Below are 17,899 nucleotides of genomic sequence, written 5' to 3' on the forward strand. Positions count from 1 at the left end.
AACCTTATATATGTCATGAAATGCTTATTCCTGGGCACCTCCCGGGGTCCAGTTTAATCATTCCTCTTTGGACTGTTCCTGTCCATGTACCTGGTCACTGTTCTTGGAAACATGCTCATCATTCTGGCTGTCAGCTCCAACCTCAACTTCCACACCCCCATGTACTTCTTCTCTTCAACCTGTTATTGGCTGACTCTGTTTCACCTCATCAGGGTCCCAAGAATGATTGTGAACATCCAAAATCACAACAGAATCATTTCCCATGTGGACTGCATTACACAGATGGCACTTTTTTTCTTGTTTTTTGAAGTAGAGATGGTATGTTGCTGTCATTGCCTAGGACATGTTGTGGCCATGAGTTCCCCCCTGCATTACCCAATCATCAAGAACCCTTGACTCCAGGTTTCTTAGTTTGGTGTCTTTTGGTTAGCCCTGGGACACTAAGGTGCACAATTTGATTGTATCATAATATTTTTACTCTATGGATGTAGAAATTTCCAATTCTTCAGTGATCCTTCTCAACTCTTTAATGTCACCTGTCCTGATACCGTCTCTAATATCATTATCAAGTATGGTGGCATATTTGTGTTTTTCCCATCAGGGATTATTTTATCTTTCTAAAATATTGTCTCCTCCATTCTGAGAATCCCATCACCATGTGGGATGTGTAAATGCTTCTGCAACTCTGGTTCTCTTCTGTCAGTTGTTGGCTTATAATGTGGAATCATCATTGGAATGTGCCTTGGTTCAGTTACATCAATATCCCAGAAAGTGTTTGGTGACCTTCGTCATTTACACCTTGTTCATCCTTATCCTGAATCCCTTCAACTACAACCTGAGGAACAGAGACCTAAAAAGTGTCCTAAGGAGACTCCATAGCAGATCTTGAAGACCTGAGTAATCAGTTTAAATGTAGGGTGGAAAAGGCAATAGAACTATAAAAATAAACCTGGAAATCTAGCCTGACACTTGGTCACATTATTGTTGTGGTACAATGGCTTCAATTTGTCATCCTTTTTGATGGGAGAATGTTGGGAGCCAATTTTGTGGCTGGGAGGACTTGCAAGTTTTTTACATTGTGTAGAAATTTTCAGTTTGGCTATGGATGCTGGTGATGGATGCACCACAGTGTGAGTGTGATTAATGCTGCTGATCTGTGCCCTTGGCAATGGGGAAAATTGCCATTTTTAGAGTTAATGAAATTTTGCCATCATAAAAATGGATCAAGGCAAAGGAAATAATTAATGAAAGAAATGATAAACCCAGGAGCTTACTCTGGTGTAGAGGAAGAGCCCAAGAGCTTTTGTGGACACTGATTTTTCTCTTCCTCAGCTGGCATTGATATGAGGAGACTTGTAGAGTTTGTAATAACCTGGACCAATTTGGCTAGTTAGGAGCTCTGTGCATTGGGCTTCCAAGGTCATATAACAGTCAACAATCAGTCTGTGCCTGCGGCCCTTCAGTTTGATGGTTCTGAGTCCAGTGGGCTCCATCCCTGTGCCTCCTCCTTCTGTTTCAGGAAGCTCCTATCTGAGTCTGCATGGATAGAAATCCTGGGGACAGAGCCTGAGGCTTCATTGAGTACCAGGCATCAGATGGGCTCTGGATCTTCACTCCTTGGCCATGACTCACCAGAGTCCCAGTGCAAATCAGTAAGTGCTGAGGGAGGTGAATGACGGAGTATGAACTGTATGAAGCATTGTTTCCTCAACACCAGGACAGACATGCATTTTGGGAGAGTAGATGGGAGAAAAAAAATGGTTCAAATTTCGGTTACCAGGATTGTGAAGTTTATGATCTTGGTTGTGGTGGGGTCCTAGAAATATCATTCAGAGTCTTGCTTTCTTCCCACCTTGGTTCTACTTCCCATAGTTTTCCAAATGTTAAAACTGCCAAATATTTTAATTTTATATGAAATAAAATTAAAAAACAAATTTTTATGTAATTTGTAGTAGGATTTTAGGTTGAAAACTCTAAAATCTTGTTCAAATTGAGTTTTCTTATTATAGAGAGGCACGTGTATTTAAAACTGATTATTATATAATAAATTTACAGGTTAAATGATGTCCTTTCTTTAGGTAATGTTTAATCAGATAAAGCCTTTGAAGTAGAAGAATGTACATCAAACGGACTTAAAAATCACATATTTATGTAAACTAGTACATTTTAGATACATTAAGCATTGAGTTGTAATCTACTTAGCTATGCTTTAAGTACTTTTTAGGCCAGATTTTTAGGAAAATGGCTTCCAGATATGTTAATACTAATATGGAAACATTGACAAGAAATAATACCCTTCCTATTCATGACAATACCTGTGTTTGGAACACAGCTGAGCAGGAGAGAGGAATTATGTTGTGATACCCAAACAACTCAAATTTCATCAATAATTATTCAGGTCACTTTTAAATGGAGACAAGTATTATCAAATGCTGTTATTTCAATATGGATAGTGGGTATTATTGGCAATAATAAGAGATTATCATGATCCTATTTTTTTTTTGTTGGGGGACTGGGGGTTGAACTCAGGGATACTCAACCACTGAGCCACATCCCTATACTATTTTATATTTTATTTAGAGACAGGGTCTTGCTGAGTTTCTTAAAACCTCACTTCTGCTGAGGCTGGCTTTGAACTCACAATCCTCTTGTCTCAGCTTCCTGAGATGCTGGAATTACAGGTGTGAGCCTGGTATCATGATCCTAGTTTTAAGTGCCAAGAAATATTTTAAGGCACTGAATCTCAAAGCTGGTATAAGAATGTACCACCAAGAACTTCAAATACTGATATGCTGATACAATTGCTTTTGATCCGAGATCAGGGTACTTGGACAGTAAATGATTTTATATTAATAAGTGAGACAGAACTACTTGTAGTACAATTTAAAGAATTTTAAAGAAACTTTTGTAACAGCCATATAAAGTAGGTAAGTTTCAGTGCCATTTTATAGGATGAGGCAATTTCCCAGTGATGTTTACATTATTTCCTGTTCTATTCTCTTTTACATTGTTTTCCAGTTCAATCACATAGCTGTATTAATGAACCTGAGTTTCCTTCATGTGGCTGAAGTAAGAGAATATGCAATACATGTATCAGGAAAGATTGAACAGAAAATATATGAAGTATAAATAATAAGGTTGGGACAAAAACTGAGCTTTGGGGTTTTCACGGGTGCTAAAATAGTTAAATGTAAATTTTATGGGTTAATATTAGAAAAATAGTAGCAGAATTAGCATGCCACAATGGGATATAGAACAAAGAAAAAGAAAAGAAATAAATGCCTGCCTAACACCAGACACTTTATTGGTAGTGTACGGATTAGTATTGTGTGTATTTTTGCACATAAACCACTATAAAATAAAACCATTCAAAGAAATGTTCTATCATTTATTATTTTTATGACTTTGAGAGGTACTGAGTATATTAATTCCACATATTTTGTCCGAGATAACATTGATTATGTGCATTTAATGATAGTTATCAATATTTGAAGTCCAACAAAGTCAAGGGTACTTGATTTATTTTACATGATTTTTTTCTCACTTCTGGATTTAAGTACTTTTTATTCTGGCCATGATTTATTGTAATGGAAACAACATATGCTAATAGGTGTTCAAAAAATTTAAAAAAGAAATGAGAGGAATAAAGTGGAAAGTGACAACTGAAATATACCTCTACATGTTAAATAATGAATCATATTAATAGCATTGAGAAGAAGAGTTAAATAAGGTAACACTTTTGTGCAATACTGGACTTTAAAACAATAGCAAAAAGATGAGAAATAATAATTAAATAGCTTTTTATTTTCTAAATTTTTTATTAGTATATTATAGTTATATATAGTATTGGGGTTAATTTTGACATAATTATACAAGCATGAAATACAGTATGCTCCAATTCATCTATAGTACTTTCCCTTTCTTTCCCCTCCTCCCTCCTCCTATTCCCTTCCCACTGTTCTTTTTTCTATTTATTATAGTTTTAAAAATTAGTGTTTTACAAAATGTAGACAATGGTGAAATTCACTGTGGTATGTTCATAAATGTACTAGGATAGTTTGGTCAATTTAACTCCAACATTCCTCCCATTTCCCATGCCTCCTCTCTCCCCCTCAAACACTTAACTCCATTGATATCTCTTCTATTTTCATGGGATTCCAGCCCTGCATCTTTTTTTAAAATTTTGTTGTAGCTTCTACATATGAGAGAAAGTATTTGACTCCTGACTTTCTGAGTCTAATTTATTTCACTTGGCATGATGTTCTCTGGTTTCACCCATTGACCACCAAATGCCACAATTTCATCCTTCTTAATGGATGAGTGAAACTCTACAGTGTATATATGCCTCATTTTCTTTTCCATGTACCTGTTGTATTTTACATAATTTTAAAGGAAAAACTTAAATCCACAAAGGAAGAAAATCAGAAAACCAAAGACAGATGAAAACTCCAGATAACAACAGGCTTGTAAAAATGTCTTCTCCTATTTACCTTAATTCAGTGAGTCCTCACACACTGTTTCAAATATTATAGGACAAGAGAATTTGTCTCAAGGTCCACAATAAGGTATGTTAGGTTGCTTCTTAACTTCCTTGTATTAAAGTGATGCTTTCCTAATGAGGAAGGCTATTACTTATTCTGTATTTTTTTCCAGAAAGAGTAGACTGAATTTTATTGTGCTCATGTACTGTTCTGTCTACTGTTCCTATACATCTAACATTCTGCTTAAAGTTCTCTTCAAAGCCTGTAAGTGCATATAGAAAGAAGGGGTGAATAACACATAAAGCAACAACGAGAGTGTTTCAGGGAGTTGGATTTTTTCACTACTGAGAGTTATTGTTGAAGTTGTGTGGACTTCAAGTGAGAATATTTCACTTGCAAATACATGAATTCAAATGTGTTAGGTACTTATTACTGTGTCCCCTTTTCCTCAACCTCTTTTCTTTTTTTGAAAGGTGTCCAAACAACACAGAAGCACAACATAGAACACATATCTCTGAATTCCAACTCATTAGCCTCTCAGAGGATGTAGACCTGCAGCCCCTCCTCTTTGGACTGTTCCTGGGCATGTACCTGGTCACAGTGCTTGGGAACCTGCTCATCATCCTGGCTGTCAGCTCTGACCCCCACCTCCACACCCCCATGTACCTCTTCCTCTCCAACCTGTCCTTGGCTGACATCTGTGTAATCTCTACCACAGTCCCAAAGATGATTGTGGACATTCAAACACACAGCAGAGTCATCTCCTATGTGGGCTGCCTGACACAGATGTCTATTTTTGCCATTTTTGCATGTATGGATGATATGCTTCTGACTGTGATGGCCTATGACCGATATGTGGCCATCTGTTACCCTCTGCATTACTTAGTCATCATGAACCCTCAACTCTGTGGCTTCTTAGTTCTTGTGTCTTTTTTGGTTAGTCTTTTGGACTCCCAACTGCACAATTTGATCATCTTACAATTTACTAACTTCAAAAGTGTAGAAATTTCTAATTTCTTCTGTGACCCTTCTCAACTTCTTAACCTGGCCTGTCCTGACACCTTCTTTAATAACATCCTAAAGTATTTTCTTGGTGCCATATATGGCCTTTTCCCCATCTCAGGGATCCTTTTCTCATACTATAAAATAATTTCCTCCATTCTGAGGATCCCATCCTCAGGGGGGAGGTACAAAGCCTTCTCCACTTGTGGCTCTCACCTGGCAGTTGTTTGCTTGTTTTATGGGACAGGCTTTGGAGCGTACCTTGGATCAGCTGTGTCACATTCTCCCAGAAAAGTTGTGGTAGCTTCAGTGATGTACACTGTGGTCACCCCCATGTTGAATCCCTTCATCTACAGCCTGAGGAACAGGAACATTAAAAGTGCTCTGAGGAGGCTGCACAGTAGGACTGTCTAAACTTAGGATGTTTGGTGTCCAGCAGCAGGGTATTTTGGAAAATGTAGTGAAGTCAGACATCTAGTCCTTTAAATCTCATCTCCTTCAAAACATTAATGACTTTAATTTCTCATCACATTTCATATAAGAATGTTTGTAACCAGGATTGGTAAAGGAGGTCTGGGGAGTTTTTAAAATGGGAACAAAATATCACTTTGAGATGGTGAAAAATTTCTGGAGATGGATGATGATGATAGTTTGACAACCATGTCAATGTAATTAAGGCTGTTGTGCTGTGTACTTGAAAATGGTAAAAACTGTAATGGTTTTGAGATTTAAATTTACCACAGTTTATTTTTCTTGCCTAATTTCTCTAACAAATGTTTCAAGGATGGTATTGAATAGAGGTGATGGAAGTGTACATTTTTGCCTTGTTCTTGAATTTGTGAAGGAAGAATAAAGAAACATAAATCATGTGGTAGAAGTCTAATTGTCTATTTGCTGAAGATATATTCCTATTTGTAGAAGATCCTAAAAACTGCACCAATGGCTTCTTGAGCTTATAAACATATTGAACGATTCTGTAGTATACAACATCAGCACACAAAAGCCAGTTGCTTTCTTACATATCAATAATGAATACGTTGAGAAAGAAATCAGGAAAACAATTCCATTCACAATAGCCTCAAAAGATCTTCAGAATTAATTTCACCAAAGAGATGAAATACTTCCTCAAAGAAAAGTATGGAAGGCTGGAAAAAGTAAGAGAGAAGACACCAGAAAATGGAAAGCCCTCCCATGTTCAGAGTTAGGAAAAATTAATATGGTTAAAATGGCCACATTACCAAGTAATCTACAGGAGTCATTGCAATACTCATCAAAATATAGTACTGAGAAGAACTGGAAATAACAGTTCTACAATCTGTGTGGAAGAACAAGAGACTCAGAGTAGCCAATGCAACTCAGATGCAGAATAACCAAAGCAGAGTAGAGCTGGAGGCATCACAATACTCAATATTGAAACACTGAAATCCTTCGGGATTTAGATAACATGGATCAATTTGTCTAATTATGAGCTTTTTGCATTGATCCTCCAAGGTCATACGAATGTCAATTATCAGCCTGTAGCCCTTCAGCTTGATCTATTTGATCCACTGGCCTCCATATCATGTTTCTTCTTTCCATGGTTCTGCATCAGGAAGCTCCTATTTGAGACTGAATTGATAGCAATCTTAGGGACTGAGGAGGCACTTAATGGGCTCCAAGCAGGAGAGGGGCATTAGATCTGTTTTCTTTGGTTTTAACACAGCAGAGATGCACCATACACTGGTGAATCCTGAAGTAGACATTGGATGGAGGAAGGTACATTAGAAATGTTGTTTCCTCCTCCTCAGGTCAAACATCACACTTTGACTAGCTAAACTGGAGGACACCAACATGCTAAATTTCATAATCCATTCTCCAAATGCCACAGCAAAAATACCACAATTAAAATCACATGACTGAAGACTTGTGTTTCAAAACAAGAACCCCACAATGCCATCCAATCCAAACAACAGAGGTCATTCCTTGGGCTTCTACTATTTAATGTGTGGTTTGTGGATGACTTGCTTAAGAGAACTGAAAGGCAAGAAAGAAGCAGGGAGGCCCATGATGGGGTTGAGGGAAAGAAAAAAGGGCTTCTAGAAAAAAACAATGATTTCAGATTGGAGAATATTGCTCCAGAAAATAGAAAGGATTTATGAAAAAATAGAAAAAAACGAGATTAGGGAGAATATAGGAGTATAAAAGACAGGGTGCTGTCCATGCTTTGGATACTTTGGACACAGGCATCAAGCATTCTCTTCCTCTAATTAAAAAATGTAGGTGTGTGTAAGGAGGTGAATGGTACATCAAATGATAATGAAATAATCCCAAGATCATTGGGTTGCTTAGAACTGTGAAATATTACTGAGGGTGTATGGACCTCAGCCTGAATACTTTAATCATAAATATTTTTATTAAAAATATACACAGAGATCTGGGGTTGTAGCTCAGTGGCAGAGCACTTGCCTACCATGTGTGAGGCACTGGGCTCTATCCTTGGCACCACATAAAAATAAACAAACAAAATAAAGACAAGCTGTCCATCAGCCAATACAAAAATAAATAAATAAATAAATAAATAAATAAAAATAATAAAATAAAATACAGTGTTTGGGCCTGCATGTTTCCTTCTTCTTTTCCTCTTTTCTATTTAGAAGGTATATGAGCAATATAGAAGCATAGGATCTAACATGTGTCTCAAAGTTACATCTCCTGGGACTCTCAAAGGATCCAAAACTACAGCCCACCCTCTTTGGGCTTTTCCTGTCCATATTCCTGGTTGGGTTGTTTGGGAACCTGCTCATCCTCCTGGCCATCATATCTGATTTCCCCTGCCCTCCTTCATATATTTATTCCTCTTCAAAGTGTCATTAACATGCATTTTAAATCTCCACCATCCAAAATAAGACTCATCGCCTATGTGCACTTCTTGACACAGATCTCTTTTTATCATTATTGGATACATAGCTGATCTGCTTCTGACTGTGTTGGCCTATGACAGCTTTTTGGCTTTCTGTCATACAGGATTACCCAGTCATTATGAGCTTTGGCCTCTGAGGCTTATTAATTTTTATGTCTTTTTGGTTAGCCTTTTGGATTATTAGCTGAAAATTTGGTTGTCTTACAATTTACTGAATTCAAGGGCGTGAAATTTTCTAGTTTCAGCTGCTTTATCTTACCTGTTCTGACACCTTTTCTAAGAATATTGTAAAGTATCTTATTGTTCATGTTTATGGCTCCCCCCATCTCAGGAATCCTGTTTCTTAATGTAAAATTATTTCCGCTATTCTGAGAATCCACCCACAGGTGGAAAGTAAAAAGCCTTGTCTACCTGTGGATCTTATCTGTCAGTTTTCTGCTTATTTTCAAAACATGCATAGAAGTGAACCTCAGACCAGGTATATCATTTTCTTATTAAAAGGTTGTGGTTACTTCAATGATGTACTCCTCTGCTGAATCCCTTCATCTATGGTCTAAGGATCAGGGACATTAAAAGTGTCCTAGGGAGGCTTCACAGGACCTGTGGCATCCAACTGGAATATATATTGTAAAATGTTGCAAAGCTAAATGCCTAATCCTCTCCATTTAGCCTCCTTGGTAACATTATTTTTATAGTTCCATGGCTTTAATTTCTTGTCAGGTATCATAGGACACTGGGGTAGCCACTGCTGAGGAGGGTGTTTTGGGGAGTTTTAAAAATGGAAACAAATCCTCCATTTGCAAACGTGAAAATTTTCTGGAGATGGATGGTGATGATAGTTTACTACAATTTCAGTGTAATCAATGCCTATAAATATGCACTTGGCAGCGAAGAAATTGCATTTTTTCCCAAATATTGATTTTACTGTAATAAAATGTAAATAAAAGCAAAATTCATGCCTAAAAAGAAATTAATTATACCCAGAAGATTATTTTTCAGTAGTGGAAGGACTACAAACTCTTGTTGACATTTTCTCCTCCTCTTCCTCCACCATTAATATGAGGAAGTCCTTAGAGTGGGCCAATTTAACTAATTATGAGCTTTGAGCATTGAGTCTCCAAGGTCCTATAAAAGTCAATGTCAGCTTGTGCCTCTAGTCCCTCAGCTCAATGGCTCCAGTCTAATGTATGCCGTACCTATGTCTCTTCCGTCCATGGTTTGGATCAGGAGGCTGCACTGATACCAATCCTGAAGCCTGAGCAGGTCATTTACTACCAAGGAGGGAGGAGTGTTGGAACCACAGTCCTTCATCATGACCCACCAGAGACACAGGGCAAATCATCAATGCAGGAACTGAAGGATGGAGGAGGGACTACCCAAAGCATTGTTTTCTCTTCATCAGGAAAGTCAAGATATCTAGGTAGTTGTATTGGAGAAGAATTATGTGCAAAATTTTACTTATGAGTACTCTGAGTTTGCATATGTGATTTTTGCAAGAGAAATCTTTCCTCCCACACTCTGCTTTCCATAGCCTGTTATCCACCATAGCAAAAAAAAAAAAAAAAAAAAAAAAAAAAAATGCACCCTTTTCGACTGTATCCTAAGCACTGCGATAGTATCCATAGCCTCATGAATCTTTATTGGAGAATTTTGAGTGCCAAGTGCTGAGCTATGTGATCCATGTAGATTGTTTGAATTTATCTGCAAATTTCTTCCCAAGGTATAAGTACTACATTATTTTTACAAAGACCAAAGGAGCACAGCTGTTTATGTAAATTTGTGCTAGGTGTTTAGGTTGAGTAGAATAACTGAAGCCATGTTTGACTTGAGCTGTGGATTTGAGACACAGGGTGTCTGGGCTCAACAATGCTGACAGGTTGTCCCCTCTCAAGCCAACCATGCATTTCTCTTTCTTGTACTTCAGGATGGGACTTTACTATTGCTCCCATTTTGGAATTTCTGTTAGTTCTAGGGATACAATAATGTGTGACATCTGCTGCACAAATTCAGGTAGAATGGATGAGATGACTGAGATCCAAAACAAAGAGGGCACACAATAATTCTACATAGACCTCCCTCCTTCCCCCACTCTGGGATGTCCTTGCAGCTGTCCATATCCTCCTTTTCTTATGCATAGAGCACTCAATTTGAAAAATGGACATAGTGTCACATCGCTATTTCATTACTATGCAGGAAACTGGAAAGAGTTATTAATGTATTTGTTATGTGCCTGCAGTTCAGCCTCTGGATTATGTTCAAATATTCTTAAGGTTGGAAAATAATGAAAAAAAAAAAGCACATCAGACTCAGAGTTTAACAGTTTCATTTTGACTGCTGCTGTTGGCTCCAACTTAGTGTTTCTTGAACGTACTGCAGGTTGTTAGTATCTCTGAAAATCAACATTGTCATTCAAATAGATTTCTAGTTGATACAGATGTATTAAGTAGAGATTAAAAAGAAAATGGGTATTCCCTACGTGATTAATATGGGATGAATGTATAAAACAGGGGAAAATAAAAGTTGGCTGGTTATTATTAATATGGCAATATGGTGAGGTTAATCTACATACTCCTTCAAATAAAATGTCTTATGACCTGAAGTTAGTCAGGCTTTTCCTGTACTGTGGTATTTTAGTGCTGTATGTTTGGAGAGGATTGTCTTATTTCTGATTCCCCAGAGCCTTTAACATATTTGGTATAAAGGACATAAAAAATAAAAAAAAATGTTAAACACTGGATAGAACTTCCTTTGTTCACAGATTCTGGCCATAATCTGGGTGTTTTCAACACACTTGGGGCTTTCCTGTCTGTGCTTTCAGCTTCTTAGGAACGTGCCATAGAACAAGAGATATGAGTAACAACTCTTGTTTTTGCCGTTGTCATGGGCCCATGGGCCCTATACTCATGCTTCACAGCATCTAAAGCATTCAGTTATTTTTTAAACAACAACAGAGATTTTCATAGGCATAAAAAAAGCAAACTAGGTATTAATGGGAGTGACAGGAAACCTCCTTTCTTGGGCTGAGACACATGTTAGACTTCCACATCATTCCATCGTTCCAGTGTCCTTTGACAATAGTGTTCACCAGCAGATAGCGAGTAGGTAAACAGAGAATTGACTGTTTTCTTAGTGATTTCTTAAGAAAAACCCCACAATGGTCAAGTATTTATTAAGATGCAAACATGTATATTGCAAGCTATACATGGTGTGACCACGAGTGTTATTCTTCATATTTCCATTAAGTAGTATGAGCACAGAGAGGTACTGCTTATGTAGCAGGTCAATATACATGCCAAGAATGTGTATTAGTAACTCCTAGTGCAGGCTATTTTCTCTTTTACTAGAGTCAAATGTAGATAATACTCCCAATACAATATAAATTTTCTGGAGTAGATACTTCAGATGAATTGTTCTTAGCTGGGTCTCAGGGGTAATTTTGATAGTGCATATTAGGAAAACCGTGGGTACACATGATGATGAATTTTTTTCCTGGGACAATAGATATAGGTGATTAATAATAATATTAACATTCATCCATAGTGGATGTCAAAAAACTATTCACCACACACACATTATAATTTTCACTTGTGTGAAATAGACATAACAAAATTTGTTTTTTGGGGGGTACTGAGTATTGAACTCAGGGGCACTCAACCACTGAGCCACATCCCTAGCCCTATTTTGTATTTTATTTAGAGACAGGGTCTCACTGAGTTGCTTAGCACCTCGCTTTTGCTGAGGCTGGCTCTGAACTCTTCATCCTCCTACTTTAGCCTCCCAACTCGCTGGGATTACAGGCATGTGCTACTGCACCCAGCTAGACATAACAATTTTGAAAGTAGTATTATAATAATAAACTTAAAAGTTACATGATGGCTCTCTCTTAGGTCATGCTGTACATCACTTAAAGCTTTGGAGACAGGTATTTGTACTTCACAGGGAGACTAAAAAGCACATGTTGATGTCTAGTAGTACATTTCAGGGACAAGAGAAGTTGTGCTGTGCACTCCTTAGATGAACTTATTTGACTTTTGGATGTTTCTGAGAAAACTGTTTATGAATAAATAAATCAATTGTTATGGAAACATTGACAGCAGCATCTGTCCACCAAATTCATGATAGTAGCTGTGTTTGGAGGAGAGCTATGCAGAAGAAAGGAATCATGTAGAGATACCAAGAGCTCAAATTTAAAAGATAATAATTCAAATCTTGATATAATTTTAGTTGTGAAACAATTATTACCAAATATTTATATTTTCAAATTGATATTCTGTTTCATTCATTGTAATAACAGGTAATGAGACTGCACTGTATCTTAAATCTTAATGCCAGTTATAATTTAAGACAGTCAGATATTCTCATGAAATTGAGTTTGGGGTGACACCAGGCTATCTAAATGTTTTAACATTTACATAGGTAAATATGTTGATACACAACATTGAAAGCCACTAGTTAAGCAATATATTCTATTTAAAATTTTCTTACAACAATGATGCAAATTAGGTCTTTTTTATTGCTTTGTCCATATGAAGAATCTGTTCCTGTGTGTTCACAATGGTTCATGTGCTTTTCTCTTTTGCCTCTTATCTCAATTAAATCATAGTGAGACCTGACAAAAATCATAATCCTGAGTTTTCTTCACAGAGCAGAACTAATTATAATTCATATACCAGAGAGATTGATGTGAAAGTTTTAAAAGTTTTTTTTTTAGATTTTTTAGTTGTCAATGGACTTTATTTATTTACTTATATGTGGTGCTGAGGATCTAACTCAGTAGCTCACACATGCTAGGCAAGCACTCTACCACTGAGCCACAACCCCAGCCCCTGATGTTAATACTTATATGATAATCGAAAAAGGTTGGAACTGAAACTGGATTTTGGGGGCATATAACTGGTGTAATGAGAGTGATTATGATCAGAAAAATAGTGCTGGATGGGAGCATGTTATCGTAGATTATTCTATGAAAAACCAAAGAGCAAATTAAATTCTGTGCATGCATGATGATGTCATAGTGAACTTAATTGCCAGGCATGGTGGGACATGCCTGTAATCCAGAGGCTTGGGAGGCCAAGGCAGGAGTATTGTGAGTTCAAAGTCAGCCTCAGCAAGGGCTAGGTGCTAGGCAACTCAGTGAGACCCTGTCTCTAAATTAAATACAAAACAGGGCTGGGGGTATGGCTCAGTGGTTGAGTGCCCCTGAGTTCAATCCCCAGTTTAAAAAAAAATAAAACAAACTCAGCTGTTATGTATAAATATTAGACACTAATAAAATAATTAAAAAAATCCTGCAAGGGATGGTTTTTCCTCACCAGATAGGTATGGGGCTAATATAAATAAACTTGTATAAAATTAAAAAAATTCCAAATTGTTTTCTAATATTTCATTATTTTTAAATCACCGACAGGCACCATGTGCACTAATGCTATGATTTTGGTCTATGACATCAATGATTATATACAGATATCAAACCATATTTCTTAATATTTGAGTCTATCTAGACCAAGGATAAGAGAAACATATTGATTGCTTTTCAAAAGATAAACAGTGTATGACCAAGGTCATAAATCCATGGAGGCAAATAAGAAAACCTAGAAGTGACAAAATCCCAGAAGAAAACTGGTCCCTAGGAATGTGTTCTGATTATGAATTTTCATCTTTAATTTAATATTCAGATCATGCAGTTCTAGCTCTTATGGGGTGTTTATAAATATTCTTCATAAAAGGGATTTGTACAATTGTCTTAGTATATGGTAATGTATAATATACTGCCTCTTAATTGCCTTTAATAAAGTGTGTTTTTTTTTTCTCAAAGAGGAAGCAATGTTTCTTATACTATTTTTGTTTTCTGGAGAGTGGACTGCATTTTACTGTGGTCATTATCTTGCTATGTGGAGTGTTCTTGGTTTTCTAACATTGTTCATTTGATTGACTCTAAATCAGGTATGTAGTTTGGGTGCAGAGATTCATGACTGTAATACCCACTACTAGGCTTGCTGAGGAAAGAGATCTATTTCAAGGCCAGTCTGGGCAACTTTAGGGAGACCCTGTCTGTCTCAAAGTAAAATAAAAGTGGATGGATATACAGTTTAGTAGAGTGTTTGCCTAGTGTGAGACCCTGGGTTTGCTTTCTAGTATGGCAAAAAAATGCATATGCACAGAAGGGATAAATGATACATAGAACAGTACTGAGAAAGTTCCAAGAGGATTTGGTCAGATTGTGAAAGGCTGGTGAAGGTGTACAGATCTCAGTCTGAATGCTCTAATGATAAAGGATTCAGTTAAATGTACCTATGGAGTGATGGATGCTGCTCATTTGTTTCCTTTTTCCCACCCTGTTTTCTGTCAAAGGTGTCCCAGCATTATAGATGCACTAAATGTAACAGCCATCTTAGAATTCCAACTCCTGGGATTCTCAGAGGATCCAGACCAGCAACCAATCCTCTTTGGCCTGTTCCTGTTCATGTACCTGGTTACTATTCTTGGGAATCTGCTCATCATCCTGGCGGTCAGCTCTGAGTCCCACCTCCACACCCCCATGTACTTCTTCCTCTCCAACCTGTCCTTGATTGACATATTTTTCATTTCCACCACAGTCCCAAGAATGATTTTGAACATTATAACTCACAGTAGAGCCATCTCCTATGTGGGTGGCCTGTCACAATGTCCTTTTTTATCATTTATGGATGTATGGATGGTATGCTTCTGACTGTGATGGCCTATGACCGTTTTGTGGCCATCTGTCACCCCATGCACTACTTAGTCATCATGAATCCTTGCCTCTGTGGCTTCTTAGTTTTTATGTCTTTGTTGTTTAGCATTTTTGTATCCCAGATTCACATTCTGATTGCATTAGAGTTTACCAGCTTCACAGAGGTGGAGATTTCTAATTTCTTCTGTGACCCTGCTCAAGTTCTGAGTCTTTCCTGTTCTGAAAGTTTCTTTGGTCTAATAAAGTATTTTATTGGTGCCATCTATGGTTTTTTCCCAGTCTCAGGAATCCTTTTCTCTTACTATAAAATAGTTTCCTCCATTCTGAGGATCCCATCCTTGGGTGGGAAGTACAAGGCCTTCTCCATTTGTGGGTCTCACCTGTCAGTTGTTTGCTTATTTTATGGAACAGGAATTGGAGTGTACCTTGGTTCAGCTGAATCATCCTCCCCCAAGAAAGATGTGGTGTCTTCAGTGATGTACAGTGTGGTCACCCCCATGCTGAACCCCTTCACCTACAGCCTGAGGAATGAGGACATTAAAAGTACCCTAAGGCAGCTCCACAGTAGAACAGTCTAATCTCAGGACTTTTGGCTTCCATTTGATAAGTAATTATGAGAATGCAATAAGATGAAGCAAATAAATCTGTAAATACTGCATTATTAGTAACACTATTTTTGTATCTTATTGTATTTTATATATCAAGATGTTTAACAGCAGACTGATGGTAGTCATTATTTGTGGGAGGGATAAATGGGGAATTTCAAGTGAGATTTTGAAAACTGAGAAACAGTGTGTAGTTGTGTGGACCTTAGATGTGAATGCATGTGGGTTGACCTTGCATGTGAACGTCTGCTGGTGAACCTTGGGTGTGAACACATGCTGGGAGTTGGTGTAGTTTGGACCTGGAATGTCCCCCAAAGACTCACGCATTGAGGGCTTGGTGCCAGCACAGGAGTGCTCAGATGCTGGGTGAGAAATGCTGGGTGGGAAATGGTTGGTCCCCGAGAGCTCTAACCTCCTCTGTGGAGTGATTCATGGATGGATACATAGGTGAGAGGGCTTCAGGGAGGTGGTGGAAACTGTAAGAGGGGAAACATAACAACTAAAATATCCTCTGACCCAAAGTCAGCATTTTTTTTATAATGGGCCCTTTTATTTCTATCCTTCTGCAAGTAAATGCTGTGTATTTGAAGAAGAATGATTAATCCTCTTTCATTTTTGATTCCACAAAACCTACACAAAGGCACAGAGGCATAAAAAGTAAAAATCTGTTTTAAACATTGAATAGATCATTCCCTGGGTCATAAAAATGTCCATAATCACTGTGTCTTCAACACACTCTGCTTTTTTCTGCCTGCCATTTCATACCTTTTAGGAATGTCTTGTAGAACCAGAGGCAAGTTATGTTGGTACATTTTTGTCTATGTCATGGAAATACTGGCCTGTATTCCATTGGACGACACCTGTAGCATTTTTTTTTTTAAATTCCAAGATCATGTCTGAGATTATCATGATTGAAAAAGAAAAAAAAAAAAACAAATAGAGGGGCATAAGCAAACACTGTGAGGAGGGCTAAAGCACATTTAAGATTCACAGAACTCCAGAGTGCAATGCCATTTGAAATTTTATTATCCATTAGACTAACTTTTTCCATAGTGATAGGATTCTTATTTTGAAAATGCCAGGGCGACCCAACATTTACTAAGTTTCAATGTTCCTTTAGGTATCACACCTGGAATGGAGATGGGTGTTGTTTCCATTTCTATTAAGCAGTATGAGCATAGAGAGGTGAAGAATTTTCCACATATTATGCACATGGTTAAATAAATGATATGGGAATAAAATGTTATTTTCCTCACCCCATTTCAGGCCATTCTCCCTCCAATTGGATCTGAGTAGAAATATTATTCATAATACTGGATGAAATGTCTTGGTGATTTATCATGGGAGCATTATTTCTAAACAGATTGCTGAGATATTTCAATAATAGAACTTCAGAATAAGAGGATGTAGTTGATAATGACCCATATTTTTGTTTGGACAACAGATATAGGTTTTTAATAATAAAATGAATATACATCAATTGTTTAAAATCAAACAACTGTCTTCCATCTGCATATTATATGGAAATTACATGGAGAGAGGAGCAAGAATTTTTAAAGGCTTGTTGTGATAATAAACTAACATATCAAATGATGTCCCTCCCTTACAATAAATACTGTGCATCAGTTAAGGCATTTCAAGTAGCCTTATGTCTTAAGCCAGTCCTTCAGCTTAACCACGTCTGTTCTGTGAGCTGCACTGATGGGCCTCCTCCTATGGTCATCTGCTTCAGGAAGCTTCTATCTGACATGATATTCATATGAATCCTGCAGATGGGGTCTGGGCCTTTATTGGGCATCTGGTATGGTTGAATCTTGGGATCTGAAATTCTTTGTTATGTCCCAGCAGAGAAATAATGTAATCTAGTAGTGCAGAGGAAACCTTGGGATCTTGGAAGGACTGTTGGAAGTATTATTTTCTTATCACGAATGCAAACATCACAGTTTAGTAGCCAGCTGGAAGGACACAAATATGTAAAGTTTCAATGATGTGGATTGTGAAGTTTACATGACAGTGAATCTCACCATTGTGTACATCCACAAGAAATTAATTAAAATAGTAATAACTATGGGTAAATGGCAGAAAGATCAATAGAGGGAAGGGAGCATGAGGTGGGAAAAATGTAGGGGAAGAATAGGTCCTATGGTCTGAATATGAAGAAGATATATTCCATGCTTGTATAATTATGCCAAGATAGATT

General features: G+C 37.4%; 2 protein-coding genes across 2 annotated transcripts; both read left to right on the forward strand.

Moving 5' to 3' along the window:
* The first annotated feature begins 111 nt into the window (after nucleotides 1-111).
* On the forward strand, nucleotides 112-5,897 carry LOC114107841 (olfactory receptor 7E24-like). The gene is made up of 2 exons (XM_071600674.1): nucleotides 112-161; nucleotides 4,904-5,897. The coding sequence occupies exons 1-2, from the start codon at nucleotides 112-114 to the stop codon at nucleotides 5,895-5,897; spliced, it is 1,044 nt and encodes a 347-aa protein (XP_071456775.1).
* A 219-nt stretch (nucleotides 5,898-6,116) lies between these two features.
* Nucleotides 6,117-17,687, forward strand: LOC114107677 (olfactory receptor 7E178-like). The gene is given in 4 exon segments (XM_071600709.1): nucleotides 6,117-6,151; nucleotides 14,734-15,029; nucleotides 15,032-15,647; nucleotides 17,597-17,687. Coding segments are annotated over 4 exon segments (1,038 nt in total).
* The last annotated feature ends 212 nt before the right edge of the window (nucleotides 17,688-17,899 follow it).

This window comes from Marmota flaviventris, chromosome 1, assembly GCF_047511675.1.
Source record: "Marmota flaviventris isolate mMarFla1 chromosome 1, mMarFla1.hap1, whole genome shotgun sequence".
Classification (NCBI taxonomy): domain Eukaryota; kingdom Metazoa; phylum Chordata; class Mammalia; order Rodentia; family Sciuridae; genus Marmota; species Marmota flaviventris.

What these genes read in the sequence shown, in the direction of transcription:
- LOC114107841 (XM_071600674.1), top strand. Translation starts at nt 112, where the DNA reads ATGCTCATCATTCTGGCTGTCAGCTCCAACCTCAACTTCCACACCCCC. An exon ending in CTCAACTTCCACACCCCCAT is followed by an intron (nt 162 to 4,903) that starts GTACTTCTTCTC and finishes CAAATGTGTTAG; the next exon opens with GTACTTATTACTGTGTCCCC.